The sequence below is a fragment of the Neofelis nebulosa genome, chromosome 2 (assembly GCF_028018385.1).
Source record: "Neofelis nebulosa isolate mNeoNeb1 chromosome 2, mNeoNeb1.pri, whole genome shotgun sequence".
Taxonomy (NCBI): Eukaryota; Metazoa; Chordata; class Mammalia; order Carnivora; family Felidae; genus Neofelis; species Neofelis nebulosa.
In genome coordinates this window covers 100,235,884-100,259,570 of record NC_080783.1, presented here as the reverse complement: position 1 = coordinate 100,259,570, position 23,687 = coordinate 100,235,884, and the positions used below count along the sequence as shown (strand labels likewise).

General features: G+C 34.2%; 1 protein-coding gene across 2 annotated transcripts in view; it reads right to left on the bottom strand.

Moving 5' to 3' along the window:
* The window catches only part of DPP10 (dipeptidyl peptidase like 10), a 650,645-nt gene that overhangs the window by 75,530 nt on the left and 551,428 nt on the right, over positions 1 to 23,687 (bottom strand). For both annotated transcript variants that reach the window (XM_058715478.1, XM_058715477.1), the window contains exons 11-13: positions 22,159 to 22,282; positions 10,960 to 10,998; positions 6,241 to 6,348 (exon numbers count right to left, since the gene is read on the bottom strand). In XM_058715478.1, the coding sequence (XP_058571461.1) occupies positions 6,241 to 6,348; positions 10,960 to 10,998; positions 22,159 to 22,282 (271 nt within the window). The remainder of the gene's footprint in view (positions 1 to 6,240; positions 6,349 to 10,959; positions 10,999 to 22,158; positions 22,283 to 23,687) is intronic.

The window sequence follows — 23,687 nt, the reverse complement described above, 5'->3', positions numbered from 1 at the left end:
CACAATTTTTAGATTTCATTTCAAGCATCTGTAATTGCTTTGCTCACTTTATATCCACGAGGGCAAATCTGGGCTGAGGAATAAGTGCAACTTCATTTCACATATCAGAGCATAGCCTGTATTTTATAGTTCTACAGATATAGTTGTAAGACTCAACTATTCTCCACTACTGCATATCAGATTATATTGCATCAGCGAGCATATTACATTTGATCTGGACTGGAGGTAAATAATCCTAATACAAATCAAAATACGGTAGATGGCTCATACAGTGAGTTCAAAATAAATATCAAGGAACTTGACTAATCTTCCCGAGGGGTGTCTATATCTCAGTTAGTTTTCAGTCCACTTTCCAAAGACAATCACAGCTAAGATAACTGAACAAAGAGGAAAGAAGAATCATTCTCACTGCACAGTAATAATTCTTTCCATGCAACCATGGTCTCTATTATATTAACTTGGTAGAATACAAAAAATGGTGATAAATATGAAAGCATAGTGGACTTTTGACAAGGGCAACATGGCAATGTACTTTAAACTCATATTTCACTTTTAATTTTAGACTAAATGGTGATACAACTAATGATTTTCATTCATTAGTGGGATGGAAATCTAGGATGCAGATCAAGTGTTTTTATTGCCAAATAAAATTTGAGAATAAGGTATTAGACACCATTAGAAATCAGATTACCTCTCCTCAAATTGGTATAGATTTTCTCTTACTTAGCAAAGTTAAATATTAATCTTGTATTTCTATTTAAAAATTTGGAAGATTGGTATCAGTGAAAATTTCATAATATATGTGCTTTTTACCTGATTACACACTGTTCATTCAAATTTCTTATATTAAATTCTGTTTAATTTCTACAGCTTCTAAATAAGTGATATAGTGCCTAAAATAGCATGCTGTAATTTACTATTTATCACACGAGGTGAGCTAATTGTTTTCAGACAATGTCCTAATCAGATACAGCAGTGAAATTTAATGAGAAAAAATTTATTGGGTTGATTAGGTGATAGAATTGTGAACTGGAGGCATGCCATTTTCTACAGTTTTTGTAATGAATAATGGCATTTAAAATTGTTCCAAGTGAAATCATCAGCTCTCATGAGCAAAACTTTGTATTGCTGTGTAGAGAAAGAGAATGGATTCACCAACATATATAATTTTTCATTTAACACAATTTAGGAAGATGACAGGGCAGTTCCTTTCATTTATGAATCTGAACCACTTAGCATGATTGAAACTCTGCTTACTCCATATCTGAGAGAAAAAAGGTAGCCATGTCTTTGGCAAAAACCTTTTTACTTAACTGCAGCCTGCATTACAGCGAATGCAGGATATTAGAGTTCCAGACAAGGCAATTCAGAAGTTAAAGGTCTATATGAGGATTGCTATGGAGAGAGAGGTAGGAGAAAACTTGTGAAGCAATTGCAAGTCTAATGTTCTGAGGGAAAGAAGTTTTGCATCATTGTTTGACTCAAGAACCACATAAACTGATATTAATACTGCACAGTGTATATTCTACTCAAAAGAGCAATTACTTTATAGATTTTTAGAAAAGCCAGTTTTTATTTTTATTCATATTATCTTTAAGGTAACTTATGAAAGTAGAGAAATTCTGTTATCACATATTCATATGGAAAGTAATCTAGAAATAAATTTTATATATATATATACACACACACACACACACATATATGTGTATATGTATGAGTTCATATGTGTGTGTACACATATATATATGAGTTTAAAAATATCTTACTTTTGATGCAGGAACTCCAGGTCTGTTAATCAAAACTACATAAAGGATCCATAATATAAACTAGCTTTTTGTATAGTGACAGATATAGTTACAACAAATTGCCACTGAATTAAACACTGAATTATACTGGTTAACTATCTACATCCAGTCAACTAAATATTAATCTTCTAAAGAACTGTTTCTCAAAATTATGTAGCATTATGGGAAAAGTATGCTTTATAATTAGAACTTAAACTATGAAATTCTATAGTTAACATAAAATTATAATCTTGTCTAAAAGGAGGGAAACATAAATTCTTTCTAGTTTTATTTTTTGAAATTAGTAAGGAATGCCTTTGTAAATGAGAAAAATAAATACTAGAATATGTGTAATGACAACCATCACCCTCTTAACGAAAATAGCCTGAAAGGCTAATTTTATAGCCTGGTCTCCAATTAATAGTTTCCATCTACCTACTCATTGTCAAAGAGAGCAAAATGTTTGGAGAAAATTACTAACTTCATTTAGTGAGATACTTCATACAGATAAATACATTTTCAGTCAGTGAGGAAGCTCTCAAATATAGCTAAGCATCAAAGGGTGCTCATCCTGCTGGTTGGCTGTCAAACTCTGTTCTCGTCATTCCTCCTCACTGGCAGCAGGTCAAGGAAGAAAGAGTGTAAAAAGTCATCAATGTTGGTATATGCATTACTATTTAGACTCTAAGTTATTACACTATTTTTGGAGAGCCAATTTGCCACTCCATAGCAAAACTTAAAAACGTATGTACACATACACTTTGCCTACATATCTCTGATATCTTAAAATATATTTTTGTGGTAATAATCATAAATAAATACTTATGCATATGAATGTTTACCTCTGAGTAATTTCTCGTATCAAAATTAGAGTAACTTTAATGCTGATTAAAATTGATTCATTTAAATAGAGTATACTAAACCTATTTGGCAGAATGTTGAACAGCTATTAAAATGACTAATTTTATAGTCATTGGAGACTAATATTAAACATTAAGAATATAATAAATAAATATAATAAATAATATAAGAATTCTTATACATTATTCTTTAAATACTACAAATCCATACATGTGCTTTGATTGCAATATTCAAAAGAAAATTAAATATTTTTCAATGTTAAAAGGAATTAGAAATACCTATATATACAAATTTATTTACAGTGTGATGTGTGAGGTGAGGAGACTGTGTTTGATTTTAAATGAGTTAATTCAGCTTCGAATTCTAAGATTTTCATAGCATATATATGTGTCAATATCATAATCTTAGAGGATTCTTAAAAGATCTTTTTTGTAAACTATTTTAAAAAATTGAGGTGGGGGCGCCTGGGTGGCTCAGTCGGTTAAGCATCCGACTTCAGCTCTGGTCATGATCTTGCGTTTAGTGGGTTCAAGCCCCGCATCAGGCTCTGTGCTGACAGCTTGGAGCCTGGAACCTGCTTCAGATTCTGTGTCTCCCTCTCTCTCTGCCCCTCCCCTTCTCATGCTCTCTCTTTCTCTCTCTCTCTCTCAAAAATAAATAAAAACTTTAAAAACTTTTTTTTTGAGGGAAAGGAATTCAAACTGTTTACTAAGATTGTGTCTGTGTGTAAACTTAGGTATAACGTACATTTATCTAACCACTGACCTCTTACTCATTAACAAAGTAGATTAATTTTATCCACATTGCCAAAACATCCATAAATAATAGTGCAGTCATGTTTATTTCTCACTGAGGCAAGCCACAAATTCTCTGAACTGCAACCGGAATAGATCAAAATCTTTTCTACTTCAATGAAAGCTTTGTTATAATCTTCATATAGAAGAGGAACAAAGTAAACACATCTACTCTATGAAGTTGTTCTGAACACTTCAGGAATAATGAATTAGACTGCATGTCAGGCTGTTTTGATAGGGGGAAGAAGGTATTTCTTTCCAAGGCTTATAAAGAAACTTCTGTTGGTTCATAAATGTCTCAATTCCTACAGGCCAGGATTAGCACCTCCCATTCCCTTCCAATCCAACACTTTTTAAAAGACACTATTTCTCTCCTTAATTTGTTAAATAGATTGTCTTCTTGGAATTGTATATATAATGGTGTATTATACATCTTCCCCTATCATTTGCTGTATTTACAATTTGTATGCAATTTGGACAACCTGGGTTTTCACATAGTTTTGTGAATATAAAATACCGTGGTTTAAAAATTTAATAAAATGGGGTGCTTGGGTGGCTCAGTCAGTTGAGTGTCTGACTTTAGCTCAGGTCATGATCTCGAGGTTTGTGAGTTCAAGACCCCGCATCAGGCTCTATTGCTGACAGCTCGGAGCCTGGAGCCTGCTTCAGATTCTGTGTCTCCCTTTTTTTTCTCTGCTCCTCCCTTGCTTCTCTGTCTCTCTTTCCTTCCCAAAAATAAACATTAAAAATTTAATAAAATGTCACAGTGTTAACATTTGCGTTTAGTGGGTTTGAGTCCCGCACCCACACTTATAGTGTGATATATTATTTTTGACCAAAAGATCTAGTATTTATGATAACAAAATTTATAATTAGCTAGCAAAAGTTAATCAGGTAGAATAATTTGCTAGTGAAACTTCTTCCAGTTTACATAAAAAAAAAAATAGCCCCCTTAGTGCTGTCTGATATAATCATTTTAATACATATAAAATCATCAAAAAGTTTAGGCATATATAGATACATTTATTTCAAACATAAATGAGATATTATAGATTAGTCTATAACCTATTTTTCCAACTTAAATGATATACTATGAAAATTAATCTACATCTTTATTGTGAAAATTATATATATGTTCCAAATTACTTATTTTGGCTTTAATTCAAACTAAAGTCATGGCAGTTGTTTTAATAGGTACAGAACTTAGACATGTGTTAAATTTTAAACTACCGACATAAGATTTTGAGAATTCAAGGCACTGAGCTGCTGCACATAAATATGTATATAGATTATGATAAAAGTTTGAGAATTTGCACAAGGCTTGTGAAGGTTCTAACAACATAAATGTAGCCAGGTTGTTTAGGGATCTTTTGGCACATTTATATTTACTCTATATTTTGTAAGTGCGAAATTGATTCTTGGCTAGTTTGTTTGTAAACTCTCATAGAGGATTCCAATTTATCCACATCCTTTGCCTTTGTAAATTATCTTTTGCCTGAGACTAGGATGTTTATTTATTTGATTTTGAAGGAAACCAGTTCTCCTGAATGTTTGTTATTGACCATTACATTCAAATTGACTCATTAACCTTGTCACATTTAAACCATTTGTGAATTCTCCCATTTTTAAATAATTGGATAAAACTGTATGGTCTGCTAACTCATTTGGAATTTAAAAGAAAAATAACCCTTTCCTTATTTTTATTGGAAAGTCTATAAAAATATAGCACAGACTCTGTGTCATTGACAATGCATTTTATCCTGGTTTTTCAAATATGCATTGTATTTCCTTGTGGGGGGTTACCATAAAGTATTCAAGTATTCAATTTTTGATGGACATTTAGTATGCTTCAAGCATTTATTTATTTATTCACTCATTCATTCATTCATTCATTCATTTACATTTATGTATTTTGAAAGAGAGAAACTGAGCACATCCGAGGGGGAGGGCCAGAGAGAGAAAGAAAGAGAATACCAAGTATTCTGATGCTGCAACTGACAGTGTGGAGCCCAACGTAGGGCTTAAACTTATGAACGGTGAGATCCTGACCTGAGCCTAAATCAAGAGTCAGACACATAACCAACTGAGTCCCCCAGGTGCCCCAGAAATTAGTTTGCTTCAAATATTTAAAACATGTATAGCACCTTGAAAATACTGCTTACGGGGCGCCTGGGTGGCGCAGTCGGTTAAACGTCCGACTTCAGCCAGGTCACGATCTCGCGGTCCGTGAGTTCGAGCCCCGCGTCGGGCTCTGGGCTGATGGCTCAGAGCCTGGAGCCTGTTTCCGATTCTGTGTCTCCCTCTCTCTCTGCCCCCCCCCCCCGTTCATGCTCTGTCTCTCTCTGTCCCAAAAATAAATAAAAAACGTTGAAAAAAAAAAAAAAAAAAAATTAAAAAAAAAAAAAAAAAAAAAAAAAAAAAAAAAAGAAAATACTGCTTACACAAAATAGGGAATATACATATTTGTTGAATGAAAAATTTTCTCTAAATTGTCCTCCAATCTCTGAAAGTAGGGGTTGGGTAATTTTCATGTATTCAATTCTCTCTAATCCAAGGCCCAAGTCTCTTAGCATATATTATGGCTCACTAACTTCTCTTGAGTGTTGAGACTATTATATGGGAAAGTACAGTTTGAATTTATAGTTATGGAGGGGGATCCTCTTTCTAGAACTTAGTCCTTGGGTTAAATGTATGCCTGGATTTCATAGGCATTAACTGTAGGTTCAGAATATGCCCTAAGAATTGTACCTTCGTGAGTATGACAGCAATGAAACCAAACACAGAAAGGAGCCAGCACGTACCTGGACAAGAAACATCGCTATGTGGTGAAATTCTCCACGGCCCCCTTGCTTAACAGGAACTGTCATAAAGAATGTGCTGCCGTCTCTAGAAAACACTGGCTCCTCATTCTAAAAACAGAAGTGCACGTGATGACATCAAGATGGTATTGGACTTTTGTTTGCAAAACGGTCAAATTATTTTAAAAATAATGTGAATGCACCACCACCATCTATCTTCAGAAAATTTTCATGTGTCCCAACTAGAAACTGTGTCCATTAAACAGTAACTTCCCATTCCTCCCTAACCCACTCCCTGGAAGCACCATCAATGCCCTTTTCTGTCTCTTTGTTTTGACTCTACCAGAACAAATTCTTTAATGACTGGCTTACAAAAACCAAACAATATCTAATATATTTTTTTCTGAAATATTTCACCCAGCCACTCTAGTTACTTGAACATACATTTCTGTTGATGCATATATAAGTGTACTGAAACGCTGAAATTAAAAGGCTGCAAAATTGGAAGGAATCCATTGAAAATCATTTAATTCAAACTTCCCATCTTCACTGTTCACCCCCCCAAAAATACACAAATACAAATGCCCATTTGATGATTTTTTAATTAAGCTCTAAGTGGCATGTTACATCAATAGAATTATTTTCTGAAAATTAAATGATGGAAGCTATGCGTATAGACTGCTTTCCTTTTGCTACAGGGGAAACATTAAGAAAATGGATTTGTCTGAAAAACATTCAGTTCTTTCCTGTTGGATTAGTGACAGTGATTATACATCCAGTAAAAGAAAGACTTTTGCTATGGTTACTTTTTTTGCAGGTCTTTAAAATGCCCTATAAACCCTTTCAGATGATCTGGCCCTCCACTCTCTTTCTGATCTCATCTCCTTTCATTCTCCTGCTTCCTCATTGTGCATGATCCTGCTCCAGGGCCTTTGCACTTTTTATTCTGCCTGGTTCTTTCTTTCATCTCTTTCATATCTTGGCTCTGTATCACCTTAACAGTGAGGTGTTTTCCCATTCCCCCATACAGAGGGGGATCTTAGAAGCCAGATCAGCCAACTCTGTCTGAATCCCTCATCTCTTTTTACCTACTTCTGTTTTTTTTTTTTTTCCATAGTACCTAACAGTATCCAACATATTTTATTTCAGGTAGGTATGCATTTTTTTTTTGTATATGCGTGTATGTATGCAGGTGGGCAAGTAGATAGGCAAGTAGGTGAAGTTCCTCAGGAATGTAAACTCCATGAGAGAGGACCCTTGAATTCTTCACTGCTCTACCTCCAGCACCTAGATAATGACTGTTACATAAATTGTGCTTAATAATTATTTACTTATTTTACTTGAATAAGTAAATTAGTAACTATTTTCATAATCTCAAGAGTCTGGTTTCAGCTTTATTAGTGAGAACATCCCTTGATAGAGATATAAGGCTAATATTTTCTTCTCTACTTCATGGACACTCATGAAAATATATGACATATGTAAAAATGTAAAACTGAAGGAATATACAGTTCAAGGATGAAAACATTGCATTGCTAGGTATATAATAAATACTGACAAGATACCTGAGTGAATCACATCTTTCAACTATGATAGAGTCAATAATTCTGTAGGTTCCCTCTCTTGCCCTCTGGAATCTCTCTCTTTTGCCTTTGTACATGAAACATCTTCTGCTTGGAACAACCTTTTTGTTTTGCTTTTTGTATTGAATCTTACTTTTTTTTTTTTTCTTAAACTCAAGGCACAGAAACCATTACCAAATTTCCCTGGTTAGAGAGTGTCTCGTAGTTAAGAAATCTCTCCTTAGAGATTCTAACAATTACACTATATTTATCTCTATCATGACATTCAATGCATTCTATTATATGGTTGGCTTCTTTCACTAGGCAAGTAATAATTAAACTAAGTTTATAATTTTATCTTTTTAGCTTTATTGCCTAGGACCCAGTAGGTGTCCAACTCATAATTGGATAGATGAATGCATGTTTACAACAGGCAAAATATTTGTTATATATATTTCATTCTATCCACATTTACTCCAACTTACCAGCTCCTTCCCTATTCTCTCCTTGTGATTTGTTCCAAAAGTAAATTGCCTTTTTAAGGTACAGGATTATCTGAGAATTCTCCTTTTTATATTTGTCTACCCCACCCCCCCAAGCCCTTTCCAATTCTAATGTCTTATAAATGGTTCAGCAAAGGAGCAGATGGATACTATATTCCTAAATGCATTGCTGGGCTTAAAACCCTTCACCATGAGGCAATATCTACATATAAATAGGGCTTTATGCCAACCTTTTCCTAGAATCAAATAATGGAAATGGAGCCAATTTCACTGTCTACTTTTACGATTGTAAGCAAGTCAATGTTTATGACACACAGAACAATGGATTGGGGATACCAAACTCTATTTCTTGACCAACAGTTTTGTACATGGGTTATCACAAGCCTCTTGAAAGCCAGGCCACATTCTCTCTGTTCTTCCTACTATCCAGAAAGTGAGCATATGATGTTTATACTTAATTCCTAGTTGTCTTAGAAATTTGGTTCATCTCAATACTATCAGTCTCATACTTTAAATTTCATCAAATTTTAAATATTTTATAAAATTCCCTAAGAACTTCTAGAGAAAACCTCAACTGTGACAAACTACCACCTGCATTTTTTTTACTGAATAATTGATAACTAGTTTCTTTGCTTTAAAAAAAGTTTCTATTAAACATTCATAAATTTTGGATTTAAAATATAGATAACATAATTCCAAAAGAGCATACATTATGTTGATACATGTCAGACTATTATGAATGTCACTGGCAATAAAAATGATAGCAAAATAGGTTTAATAATACAGTACAATTCAGAATATATCAATATCCATTATGATGTTGTTTCTCATTGTTATTATTTTCAGTATCTAACTTAAGAAAGTCCATTACTGACTATAAGACCAAAGCTGGGTTTTTTCCTCCAATTTCACGAAGATTAAGTAGTCCATATTAATATCTATTTATCTATCTAGCTGTAGATTTGGTATGCCTAGGCTTCAAACAAGAAAAGTTTTAGCTTATTTACAGACCTTCTTTTTCTTTATTTATTCACCAAGTATTTATGGAAATTTTGTTATAACCAGACTCTGTATTAGGCATTTAGTTTATAATGGGAAACAAAAGATGAATATTCCTCCTGCCCTTGTGAATTTAGGAAAAAGTTCACAGAAAAAATTGTGTAAGTATCACAAAAAAGATTACACTTGACTTTCAAATAACTCTTATTAAGAAATGGGATTTGGTTATGGTGGTTGGAGGAGGTGATTTTTTAAGTGGGTGATTTAAGCTGAGGTTTGAAAAATGATCAGGCTTCACAAAATAAAGTAGTTGAGAGAATTCTGTTCAGAGGAAAGGTTCATACCAAACCTTGTAGTATGAGTGCTAATATGCCACAATGGAGAAGGAATCAACAAGAATCATTCCAGTTGTGAGAGTGGGAGTGTAACAGTGACGTGGCTAGAGGCACCAAAATGCATGCTGTGCACAGGTCCCTCAGCCAGCCTGCAGTGTGGCGAACAGACTGGCATGTGCCCGAGGGGTTGAGTGTTTAGCAGTGAGAGAGGTGCTGCAGTACCAGCAGATTGATCCTGGATGCTGTTTGTGAATTGGAGTAAAGTAAATTGACTTGAGATCTTCTGATGTAAAATTGAAGAAATTGGTGATGAATAATATGTGCAGAAAAGAATGGGAAAAAGTTTAAGAATGACTGCTAGGTTTCCAATTTTTAATAGCTGGATGGGTAATTATGTCCTTGACTCCTATGATGAAAAGAATGCATATAGTCACTAGAAGGGGAATATGTCCACTGTGGACCTGTGGAGTGTGCAGTTACTTTTACAGACTTAGGAGAAGTTTCCAAGCATGAATTTGGATGTTTGTTAACTCAGCCAAGTGAGCTTCCCAGGGCTATACATCTAGAGGTCTCAATACCTGGGTGGTCACTGAAACCATAGATGTGTATGACACTTCAGGAGAGAATATAAAAGATCACTGCAAAGAACAAAAAGCAAAAGCAAACCAAACAAAACACTTCCTTTTGCAAAAAAAAAAAGGGAAGAAAAGAAAAGAAAAAAACAGTAATGGAGTCAGTAGTAAAATGGGTTCAGCCATATTTGGATACTCTGCTTGTGTTTCCTTCTGAAATGTCTGGTATGAGACCATGTTGTGGGGACATTTAGTAGTTATTCTATTGTGGTCTGGATTCCAGCCCCAAGTATGTCACAAACTAGCATCATGATCTAGGATACATCTAAGGAAAGAAGCATCTATCTAAACAATGTCCACATACCCAATATATGTGGAGGTTTGGTCAATCTTCTGGGAAATTTGAACAATACTGACAATTTCCAGCTTTAATGGGTCACAACTTTTTCCTCTTTCATCTACACAAAAGTTTACTTATATGAATGATCCTGAAAACGGATCCTAGTAGTTACTCTGTAACTTACCTTCTTAAAAAAAAAAAAAAAAAGGAAGTAGCCTTTTCATAAATGATGTCACAGAAAGGCCAAGCCATAAATATTTTAATGGAAAAGACTTACTTAGCCAAACATAGCAAAGCCTTAAAGTCATATTACTGAGATAACTGTTGAGAGAAAATTATTATACAGCCACTGGGTAAATAGAATGAGCACAATGGCCGAAATGCAACATAAAGCAACCTCCTGTGCCGTACCTGTTTGGAGAGCCACGTATCTGATGTCATCTCATATTTCTGAAAAGAAACAATGAACTCCATGAAGCATCTAAACACCAAAATGTGCATCCATCAATTTAACTTCTTTTACACATTATCCTTAAGGTATTATTTTTTTTTCTCTCTTCAACTGATGAAATACCATGAGAGATCCCATTGTCACTACTGACTTAAAATGAATGAATAAGTACAGAATTGGGATTAAATGATAATTTAATTATAAAATCTTTTCTTTGGTGAACTCCTTTAGAATTCCCAGTAGTATGTCACCACGGATAGAAGATCATTTTCCAGTGCTGTTTGATTACCTCATTCAAACTGTTTTGAACCACTAGGCACTGTCTCTTTTCACCTCTAGGCATCATCAGGAAACAAAATTATTAAGTCCTTCAAAAGAACTGGGCTAACTGCCAACAATGAAATGAAAAGGTAGATGTTCTTTTAACATTCAATGCACTCTCCTTCATAGTCATTTTCTTTTCTTAAGGAAAAAGAATTAAAAATTTGAAATGGCAAAATTTTATGTTCCATTAAAATTATCTTGCAAATGATCAGAACTGAGGTCATTATTTCACAGAGCAAAACTAGATTAATCTCAAGTTAAATATGTGTAGATAAAATAAATTTTATTAGTACTCTTTACATACAGTAATTTATGAAAATCTTGTATTCTAGAACAGTCTATACTAAAGGTATTTAAATGAAGAAAATAAAATCACAATATATTATAAATTTTATCAATATGCAGAAGTATTCACTTTAAATTGTTATTAATAATTATTTATAATTTTTTTTACCAGTTTTCTCTTTTAAAGCCATATTATTATTACATTAAAATCAATCACTTTCTATTTTCAGGGCCTGTTTTTATTTATTAATAGATTTTTCTACATGTGGATATTGAGGAAACATCTAACTAAATTATTCCTTGATTTTCTATTTGCACCTCTTGCACCTTGCTATCTATAAAACATAGACACACACACAAAAATATATCAATGCCCCTTTTTAATGTTTATTTATTAAAATTTTTGTAATGTTTGTTTATTTAATTGTTTATTTGAGAGAGAGAGAGCAACAGTGAAAATGGGAAAGGGGCACAGAGAGAGAGAGAGAGAGAGAGAGACCGCCAGAATCCCAAGCAGGTACTGTGCTATCAGTGTGGAGCCCAACGCAGGGCTCAGTCTCCTGAAGTGTGAGATCAGGACATGAGCCCAAATGAAGAGTTAGATACTTAACCAATTGAACCCAGGCACCCCAAAGCATTACTAATTTTTTTAGAATTCATGAAAGTCTAAAGTTTGACATGCATTTGTCTTATTTCAGTTCCAGCAGAGAGTAAAACCTTTATTTAACTCCATAGATGGATGAGAAATAGAATATCAATAAGGTACCAAATCAGTATGATACAGTTCCTATATCTATTTTCTACTGAAGCATTTTGATACATTCTTGACATTGCCTATATAGCTTATCATTATATAGAAAAGATGACACGCTTTCTCTAACTAGAATATACACATGCCAATTTCTAAATCATTTAGCAATCAGCTGAATAAGAAATCGTCTAGAACACTTTAACAAATGAATGGTGAGATCTTAGTCTTTCTATAAGCTAATCAGATGAAAGAGGTTGATTGAAATATTTCTAATAAATATAAGCTATATGTAAAGAGCATTAGCCAAAGCCAGTAAGTACATGGTTGATGCATCGAACTTAATCTACACATCTATGCTCATCACTCCAAAGGTAAGTTTCTTCCTCTTTTCTCTTTTATAGACCATTTAAAAATTATGTTTTAAAAATATTGGAGTATAATTTGCATATAGTGAAATGTACAGATCTCTAGTATAAGCGATGAGTTTTAACAAATATATTTACTTCCCATAAAGATACAAGGTCTTTTCACTTCCTCACACATTCTCTTGTGCTCCTTCCTAGAGGTTCCAAAAAGGTGGTCACTCTTCTGAACTCTTTCCCCATTAATTTCACCTGTGTTAGAAGTTCAGATTACTGAAATTATATATTATATATTCTTCTAAGTGGGACTTTTGTCACACTATGTTTTTGAGATTCACTCATATTTTTTGGGCATATCAGTATTCTGTTTCTTTTTGAATTTTCAAGCAGAATTCTGTTGTGCAGATATGGCACATTTTGTTTATTCCTTGTTAATGGATAATTTGATAGCTTCTAGTTTTTAGCTATGATAAATGAGTCATCTCTAAAGTTGTTTTTTTTTACACATCCTTTGGTGGATACAGGTTTTTATTTCTTGTCCAAATATCTAGGAATGGAGCTCTTGGATGTATGTGTGTGTGTGTGTGTGTGTGTGTGTGTGTGTGTGTGTGCGTGCGCGCATGGGTACACACACACACACACACATATACACACATTCATTCATGTACATAATATACACTATAATATATATATGCTTATATATGTACATTTAATTTTACTTGAACTTGCAAAATCATTTTTTAAAGTAGCTGTATCATCTTATACTTCTTTTCATGAAGAATAAGAACTAAACCATTAAATACCTAGGAATAAATCTAACCAAAGAGGTGAAAAATCTATACACTGAAAACTATAGAAAGCTTATGAAAGAAATTGAAGATACAAAAAAATGGAGAAAGATTCCATGCACATGGATAGGAAGAACAAATATTGTTAAAATGTCGATACTACCCAAAACAATCTACATATTCAATGCAATCCCTATCAAAATAACACCAGCATTCTTCACAGAGCTAGAACAAATAATCCTAAAATTTGCATGGAACCAGAAAAGACCCCAAATAGCCAAAGCAATCTTGAAAAAGAAAACCAAAGCAGGAGGCATCACAATCCCGGACTTCAAGCTATACTACAAAGCTGTAATCATCAAGACAGTATGGAACTGGCACAAGAATAGACACTCAGATCAATGGAACAGAATAGAGAACCAAGAAATGAACCCACAAACGTAGGGCCAACTAATGTTTGACAAAGCAGGAAAGAATATCCAATGGAATTAATACAGTCTCTTCAGCAAGTGGTGCTGTGAAAACTGGACAGCAACATGCAGAAGAATGAAGCTGGACCACTTTCTTACACAACACACAAAAATAAACTCAAAATGGATGAAAGACCTAAATGTAAGACAAGAAGCCATCAAAATCCTCGAGGAGAAAGCAGGCAAAAACCTCTTTGATCTTGGCCACAGCAACTTCTTACCACGTCTCCGGAGGCAAGGAAAACAAAAGCAAAAATGAACTACTGGACCTCATCAAAATAAAAAGCTTCTGCACAGCAAAGGAAACAATCATCAAAACTAAAAGGCAACCAACAGAATGGGAGAAGATATTTGCAAATGACATATCGGATAAAGGGTTAGTATCCAAAATCTATAAAGAACTTATCAAACTCAACACCCAAAAAACAAATAATCCAGTAAACAAATGGGCAAAAGACATGAATAGATGCTTCTCCAAAGAAGACATCCAGATGGCCAACTGACACATGGAAAAATGCTCAACATCGCTCATCATCAGGGAAATACAAATCAAAACCACAATGAGATATCTCCTTACACCTGTCAGAATGGCTAACATTAACAACTCAGGCCAACAACAGATGTTGGCGAGGATGCAGAGAAAGAGGATCCCTTTTGCACTGTTGGTGGGAATGCAAGCTGGTGCAGCCACTCTGGAAAACAGTATGGAGGTTCCTCAAAAAATTAAAAATAGAACTACCCTACACCCCAGCAATTGCACTACTAGGTATTTATCCAAGGGATACAGGTGTGCTGTTTCTTTTTTTTTTTTTTTTTTTTTTTTAATTTTTTTTTTTTCAACGTTTATTTATTTTTGGGACAGAGAGAGGCAGAGCATGAACGGGGGAGGGACAGAGAGAGAAGGAGACACAGAATCGGAAACAGGCTCCAGGCTCTGAGCCATCAGCCCAGAGCCTGACGCGGGGCTCGAACTCACGGACCATGAGATCGTGACCTGGCTGAAGTCGGACGCCTAACCGACTGCGCCACCCAGGCGCCCCAGGTGTGCTGTTTCAAAGGGCCACATGCACCCCAATGTTCTTATAGCAGTGCTATGGAAAATAGCCAAAGTATGGAAAGAGCCCAAATGTCCATCGATGGATGAATGGATAAAGAAGATGTGGTGTATATATATATACACACACACACACATACACAATGGAGTATTACTCGGCAATCAAAAAGAAGGAAATTTTGCCATTTGCAACTACATGGATGGAACTGGAGGGTATTATGCTAAGTGAAATTAGTCAGAGAAAGACAAAAATCATATGACTTCACTCATATGAGGACTTTAAGAGACAAAACAGATGAACATAAGGGAAGGGAAGCAAAAGTAATATAAAAACAGGGAGACTCATAAATATGGAGAACAAACTGAGGGTTACTGGAGGGGTTGTGGGGGGGGGGGATGGGCCTAATGGGTAAGGGGCATTAAAGAATCTACTCCTGAAATCATGTTGCACTGTACGCTAATTTGGATGTAAATTAAAAAAAATTAAAAAAAACAAAACCAAAAAAGACTAATAATGGCAAAAAAAAAGAAAAAGAATAAGAACTGAAATTTTCTACATCCTCCTCAATAGTTAATGTCACCTTTTTGTTGTTTTAATTTTAGTCATTCTAATGGTATGTAGTGCTATTTTATTATGATTTAATCTATATTTTCCTAATGTCTAATAATGTTGAATACTTCTTCATGAATTTATTACTTCCTTATACATTTCTGTTCACATTTTGATCTTTTTAATTGGTCTGTCTTTTCATTATTGAGATGCATATATTTGTGTGATAACACATTTTGCAAAATATTTTCTCCTATTCTGTGGCTGTTTCTCTTTCTTTTCTTTTTTATATTTATTTTTGAGAGAGAGAGAGAGAAAGAGAGAAAGAGAGAGAAGCAGAGGGGCAGAGAGGGAGAGAAAGAGTCCCAAGCAGCTCTCAGTGCAGAGCCCTATGTGGGGCTTCATCTCACAAACCTGTGCCAGAACCAAGAGTCAGAGGCCACTCAGCCACTTAGGCACCCCTGTGGCTGTTTCTTAATGGTGACTTTGTTGAGAACTTTCTAAGTTTGATGATGCCTAATGTATTATTTTTTCTTTTATGATTAATGACTTTTTGCCTCTTCGGTATAACTAATTATATCTCATATTTTTATCTAGAAGATTGACAGTATTATCTCTTAGATTTAGGACTGCAATTTATCTCAAATTAATTTTAGAATATGGTACATGATGTTAAATACCACTGTATTTTTCCTTTGGTTATTGATTGTTCCAGAATTATCTTCCCCCTTTGGATTGTTTTGGCACCTCTGATAAAAATCGATTGATCATATAAATAGGAAATCTATTTCCGGAAACTTTTATCAGTCAATTCAGTTGATCTGTTTGTGTGTCCTTATGCCTCCACTATATTCTCTCAGTTTCTGTGGCTTCCAGTTAATCCTGAAATCCAGTAGTGCAACTTCTCCAGCACTGTTGTTTTTTTAACAAGATTGTATAGCTCATTGGGTCTTTTACACTTCCATATACATTAAGAAACAGCTTATCTGTTTCTACTAGATCAATTGATCAATCTGCTGGGAATTTGTATTGTATTGAAACTACAGGGGCGCCTGGGTGGCTCAGTCGGTTGAGCGTCCGACTTCAGCTCAGGTCATGATCTCATAGTCTGTGAGTTCGAGCCCCGCGTCAGGCTCTGTGCTGACAGCTCAGAGCCTGGAGCCTGTTTCAGTCTGTCTCCCCCTCTCTCTCTGCCCCTCCCCCATTCATGCTCTGTCTCTCCCTGTCTCAAAAATAAATAAAATGTTAAAAAAAAAAAAAAAAGAAACTACAGTTCACTTTGAGTAGGATGCCATCTACAATATTAAGCCTTTCAGCTCAAACATGTGGCATATCTTTTATTTATTTAGGTCATCCTTAATGCCTTTCAAAAATGTAGTTTTCAATATGAGGATTTTGCACGCTATTTGTTAAATTTATCCTTATGTATTTAATGTTTTAAAGATTTTAGTGGCATTTTTCCCACTGTAATACTATGAATCTAGAAACACATTTTGATGCTTCCCAAATCTTTATTTTGAAAAAAAATACAATCTTTCAGAGAAGTTAAAATACCAGTTCAAGAAACATTTGCACAGCCTTTAGACATATCCCTCATTAATTTCTATTTTGTTCTATTTGCTTTATTATTATATCTCTCTCCTGTTCTTAAACCATTTGAAAAGAAGGCAAAAAAATATATTTTTTCAAAATCAATTGAATGTTAAAATATACTTTTTCTAAACAATTTAACAGAAATTTTGAGTCATTATATCCATTTACCCCTAAATAATTCAGTAAGTGTTCAAGAAAATTACAGTATCCTATATACTCACATTTATTTATAGTAAAATGATAAAAATCAGGAAATTGAACAAATAATTTAAACTGGTACACTGATTTGTGAATTGTGACCCATTCTACTCTTTTTTTGTAGATTTCTTACTTTTTATTTATGCAATAATGCCATCCACAAATAGAATTTTACTTCTTCCTTGCCAATCACCATGATATTTATTCCTCACCAAGTTACTCTGGTTAGAATCTCTAACAAAGTTTGAATAACAGAGTGAGAATGTATATCCTTACCTTATTGCTGGTATTAAGATAACTAAGGAAAATGTTTTACCATAGAGTCTATTTATTGGGGTATTTTGTGGGTATCCTTTATCAAATTGAAAAATTTTTTCTATTCATTTATGTTGAAGTTATCATGAATGAGTGATGAATTTTGTCAACTGGTTTTTTTCATCTATTGAGATAACTGTTTAATTCTTTCCTTCCATTAAAATAATGAATTACACTGATTGTTTTTCAGTATTAAACCAATCATAAATTACCAAAATAAACCCCACTTAGTCACAGTGCACAATTCTCTATATTGCCACAGTTGATATGTTAATATGTTTAAGGAATTTTTTGTATATACGTGCATGAGACATCAGTCTAAAGTGTTCTCTCATATGGCCTTGCCTCGTTTTGGTAAGAGGATTATACTATGCTTACAAAATGAACTGAAAAGTTTCCTTCCTTCTCCACTCTCTGGAGATTGTAGAAATTATAAAATTTATTCCTTTTTATCCAGTTTTATTGAGATATAATTGACATATAACATTGTATAAGTTTAAGGTATACAACATAATGACTTCATATATGTATATATTATGAAGTGGTTACCACAAGTTTAGTTAATATCCATTACCCCATGTAACTGCATTTTTTCTCCTTGTGATAAGAACTTTTAAGATTTATTCTCTTAGCAACTTTCAAATATACAATAAAGTATTGTTAACTATCATAATTATGTTGTACATTACTTCCCCAGAACTTACTTATCTTGTAACTGGAAGTTTGTATCTTTTAACCACCTTCACCCGGTTTCCCCACTCCCACCCACACCCTCCCCTTTGCAAACAATCTCTTTTTCTCTAAGTTTTTTTTTTCAATACACATACAAGTGAGATCATACTGTATTTGTCTTTCTCCATCTGACTCACCTCATTTAGAATAAATGCCCTCAAGTTCCCTCCCTGTTGTCACAAATTGTAGGATTTCTTCATTTTTTTATGGCTGAATAGTTATTCCAGTGTGGTGTGTGTGTGTGTGTGTGTGTGTGTGTGTGTGTGTGACATTTTTTATCCATCCATCCACTGATGGACATATTTACCCCGTGTTTTGGCTATTGTAAATGATGCTGCAATGAACATGGGCTGACAAAGAGGCCTTTGAATAATGATTTCGTTTCCTTGAGATACATACCCAGAGGTTGAATTGCTAGATCATACAGAAGTTTTACTTTTAATTTATATCTGCCATACTGTTTTCCACAGTGACTGTACCAATATACATTCCTACCACAGTGCACAGGATTCCCTTTCTCCATCGCCCTGATTCTATTTATCTCCTGTCTTTTTGATAATAGCCATTCTAACAAGTGTAAGGGTCATTGTGGTTTTGACTGAATTTCCCTAATGATTAGTGATGCCGAGCATCTTCTCATATACCTGTTGGCTATTTGAATATCTTCTTTGGAAAAATGTCTATTCAGGTCCTTTGTCCATTTTTAAATGAGATTATTAGATTTTTTTGTTTTTGTTTTATTTTGCTATTGAGTTATATGAGATCATTATATATTTTAGACTTAACTCCTAGTCAGATATATGATTTGCAAATATATTCTTCCATTGCATAGGCCGGCTTTTCAATTTTCTTCACTATTTCTTTGGCTGTGTACAAGCCTTTTAGTTTGATAGTTTTGATTTACTTAAATTATCAATTACCTTTTAGAATATAGATTAAAAAAAACTAGAAGACATTTTTATTTTCCTCACATATTTACCATTTTTGGCACCTTTCTTTCCTTCATTTAGACTTGAGTTTCCATCTGGTGCTATTTTTTTTTTCAGACTGAATAACTTAATTTGATGTTATTTACACAGATCTACTTGTGATGAATTATCTCAGTTTTTACTCATCTGTAAATGTCTGTCTTCATGTTTGAAAGTTATTTTCATAGGACATAGACTTCTAGTTTACACTGTTTTTCTTCTAGTCCTTTAAAAATGCATTCCACTGCTTTCTGGCTTATGTTGTTTCTGATGACACAGAGGCAGTAATTTTCATCATTATATTCTCCCATATGTAATATATTTTTCTCTCAAGCTGTTTTCATTTTTTTCCCTCTTAATCTTTGGTTTGCAATAATTTGAATATTATGTGCCTACTTATTTTCTTTGTTTTTATCTTGTTTGGGGTTTGCTAACTTCTTAGATATATAGGTTAATGTTTTGTTTTATTTTGTTGCAAATTTGGGATATTTTAAGTCATTATTTCTTTTTTTAAATGCTTATTTATTTTTGAGAAAGAGAAGGAGGGGTGGGCAAGGGGCAGAGAGAGAGGGTGACAGGATCTCAAGCAGGCTCTGAGTTGAAAGCAGAGAGCACGATGTGGGTCTTGAACCCACGAACCGTGAGATCATGACCTGAGACGAAGTGAGACACTTAACTGACTGAGCCACCCAGGTGCCCCTTAAGTCATTAATTCGTTTTTTTTCCTGCCACAATATCTCATATCTTGCCTTCTGTGTATATTCCATCATACATATACATCAGCTCATATTGTTCTACAGGTAATTGAGGCTTTGTTCATTTTTTTTTTCCAGTCATTTTTTCCTCAGGACTTCAGTTTGAATTGTTTTTATTTCCCTGCCAACAACAGTGTCCAGTTTGTGTTTTAACCCATCCAGACAATTTTTCATTTCAGTTACTGTTGTTTTGAGTTCCTGAAATTTCATTGTTCTCTGTTTTACAGTTTATTTACCTACTGAAATGTCTCATCTATTCATTAATTAGGGCCACCCTTTAATTTACCAACTATTTTTCAAACAGATTTTTAAAAAATCTGTATCTGTTAATTTTAGTAACTCTATTGTGTGTAAGTCTGCTTTTATAAATATTTTGGCAGGGGGGTGAGAGACAGGCAGGTTACATTTTCTATTTTTCTACATATATAGTATGTTTTGATTGTGTAATTGATATTTTAAATTTTAATTTTCCTTTTAAAAGAGTAAACTATCTTCTGGGAAGACAGCTAATTTATAGGCATGCACTTCATCCTTCCCAGGTTGGATATAAAGGTTTATTGTAAAGAGTACAGAACAACCTTATTCCTAATGCATTTTCTTTCTGGGCTGTGAGTTGAATGCAAAGGGTTTTCAGTGAGAGTGCTCTATGTTTGCTGCTGAGCACTCCAAAGTCTCCAAGCGTTGTGCAACCTGCAGATTCTCCTTTTGCTTCTCTGTGTGAAGCGTGTCATGTACTTGCACAGTTAAGCATTGAGCTACAGTCTTGAGAGTCCCTCTACATGGATTGCCGGAGAGCTCTTCTCTCTGCAACTCCCAATCTGGTGGTACTTGTCCTCCAAATTTCAGCCACCACAACAGTCTCAAACTGATTCTCCCTGCCTACTGAGACATCAGTGATACCACTGTGCTTTTCTAGGGCCTCATTAACTTGCACTGTGATCTCAAAGTAGCCCCCACAGAAAGGTAGGCTTATCCTCTGTGTTTATTTTATTTCATTATTTGTGTCCTTATCCTGCTATTGTCTGAGAATAGTTGTTTAATACATTTTGTATGGTTTTATAGTTGGCAACAGCAGAAATGCTGGACTCTCAACATGTACACCATCTTGTCTAGAAACAGAAGTCTGGGTGGCTCAGCCAGTTAAGTGTCCAGCTTCAGCTCAGGCCATGGTCTCACAGATCGTGGGTTTGAGCCCTGCATCGGGCTCTGTGCTGATAGCTCAGAGCCTGGAGCCTGCTTCGGAATTCTGTGACACCCCTCTGTCTCTGCCCCTCCCCTGCTTGCTCTCGCTCCTCTCCTCTCTCTCCCTCTCTCTCTCTCTCTCTGAAAAATAAATAAACATCAAAACAATTTTAGAAACAGAAGTTTGGAAATTTCTGTTGTTAAATAATTGGGAATACTTTGGCAAGTAACAATAGAAGCGTACAACAGAGCAACTTAAACTGATTATAGTATTCCTCTCTGTAAAGAAGTTTAAAAATTACACGTACAGGATTTATTGCAGAGTTATAAAAACTGATTATAGAAATAGAAATGCAACCGGCTTTCAAAATCACAGTGGTTCAAGGACCATTTTAGTTTTTACTCTTCTTACTTAATTTAAAAATAGAGATACTGTCCATTATTTTATAAGACTAATCTGAATGACCATAAAAATTGAATTTTGGAATGTGAAGAAAACAGGAAAAATATTCTGTATTCTCAAGTTAATCAAAGTCAAACTATGGAGAGAAAAATGTATTTCGGAATTAAACTAATGTGATTTAGAATCCCCTTAATACAAGAATTCATTTTTTTTAAATCTTGGTTTGTTCTCTTTTGCTTATCATATATTTCTCACTTCAAAGTTTAGATGATTTATGGATTAAAATATATACTCCTAATAGAAGGACTCTTTCCCAACAACCTTTGGAACTTAAACATTGGTTTTTGTACAATGGATTGCCTGATTTCCCTTTGTGAGTAGCATAAAATGCTTCATTTGAGGCATGAAAGAAAAGTAAATTATACTCACTCTACTACAAGCGCCAGTGGTGGTCTCACAGACCGTGAGGATGGAAATGTTCTGAGGCCGGTTTAACCATCTGACCACCGTCTTCGTATTGCTTACCCATTTAACCATAGTGATATAATATTCTCTAGTTCGGAAACAAAATTAAAATTTACATTTAGAGACAGAGAACCTGTATGGCATCAATAATATACACTTGTTATTTTATATATAAGGATAAATGAAACACTATAAGGATGCCATATCACATTAATTTCTATTTATGTATGTATACACATCTGCTATTCTGAATACTCATGCACACATAAATACAAATATATGTGTATGTATGTTAACACATGTACATATACATACAGGTACAAATATACAGAAAATTTGAGAATAAATTTGAAAGTGAATGATATCCCAGAAAGGAAATCCTTGGAAAAATAAAATAATCAAGGTGATAGACATTTATGAATATATTTTTTAATTTTCTATTGATTAACACTAACAGGAGCAATAAGCATAATTTTTTAAGCTATATTCTATTTTTGTAAAAATGCAACCATTAATTACAAGGCAAAACTTATTTTTGATTTAACAATTTTTTCTTATACATGATCTCTGTGTTATTTCACTTTACCCAGGGGCCAATCCCAATCTTATTCTACGCACACAGGCATACACACACACACACATACATAAATATATACATATACATATATTATAATTTTAACTCTTATTTAAAACAGTTTAAAATGAAGAAGTCAAAATGAGGGAGATGAGGGACATTGAACCTTTGGTATAGTGAGGATGCTAATTAGTGGGGCCCAGAATGTTCTAAGGCTACTTCTAGATTAGGAAAGCTTATATTTTTTTCCTCTTATAATTAGTATATATTTCTTTCATTGTAGATTTTATGTTTAGGAAATTACACAGTATATCAAAAAATCCTCAACCCATACAGACAAAATACAATTGTCAATAGTGATTCAATTTATAATAAAAATGAAAAAAAAACCTTTCCAACAAATTTGCCCAGTTTCAGAATAGATGAGGTGATTTAGAAATGGCTTGAGAAGTGCCATCCATAAGCACTGTCTTAAAATTAATCCACCCAGTTTTTATGTGATTTAGGAAAAAACCACCTATGGGAGAAAAGCTTTGTGATACAAATCACCTGTCCTTAGACAAAGGTGGGTTAGACATTTAGTTATATGCATCTTATGTTTCTAACATTACTGAATAACTACCACTTTCTCCAGAAAACCTGTCAGCCCATCAGAGTGAAGATGTCAGTAGAAGGGCAAGCAAAACTTATCATACAGTGAACCCTGCCATATTTTCTTCAGCAATCTCTTCAAGACATCTGGCACCCTTCAACACCAGCTAAGTCTCACTTGAAACTTGCCAAGAAACCCACTGAAATCATTACATGAAGTTCTCTAAATAGCTAACAAAGGCAACTTTGAATCAAATATGCAACTGGTTTAGGATCAGTCTTTGGGATTCTTCAAAGGATGATGCCCTGTTCATTTTTACTGTGTTTT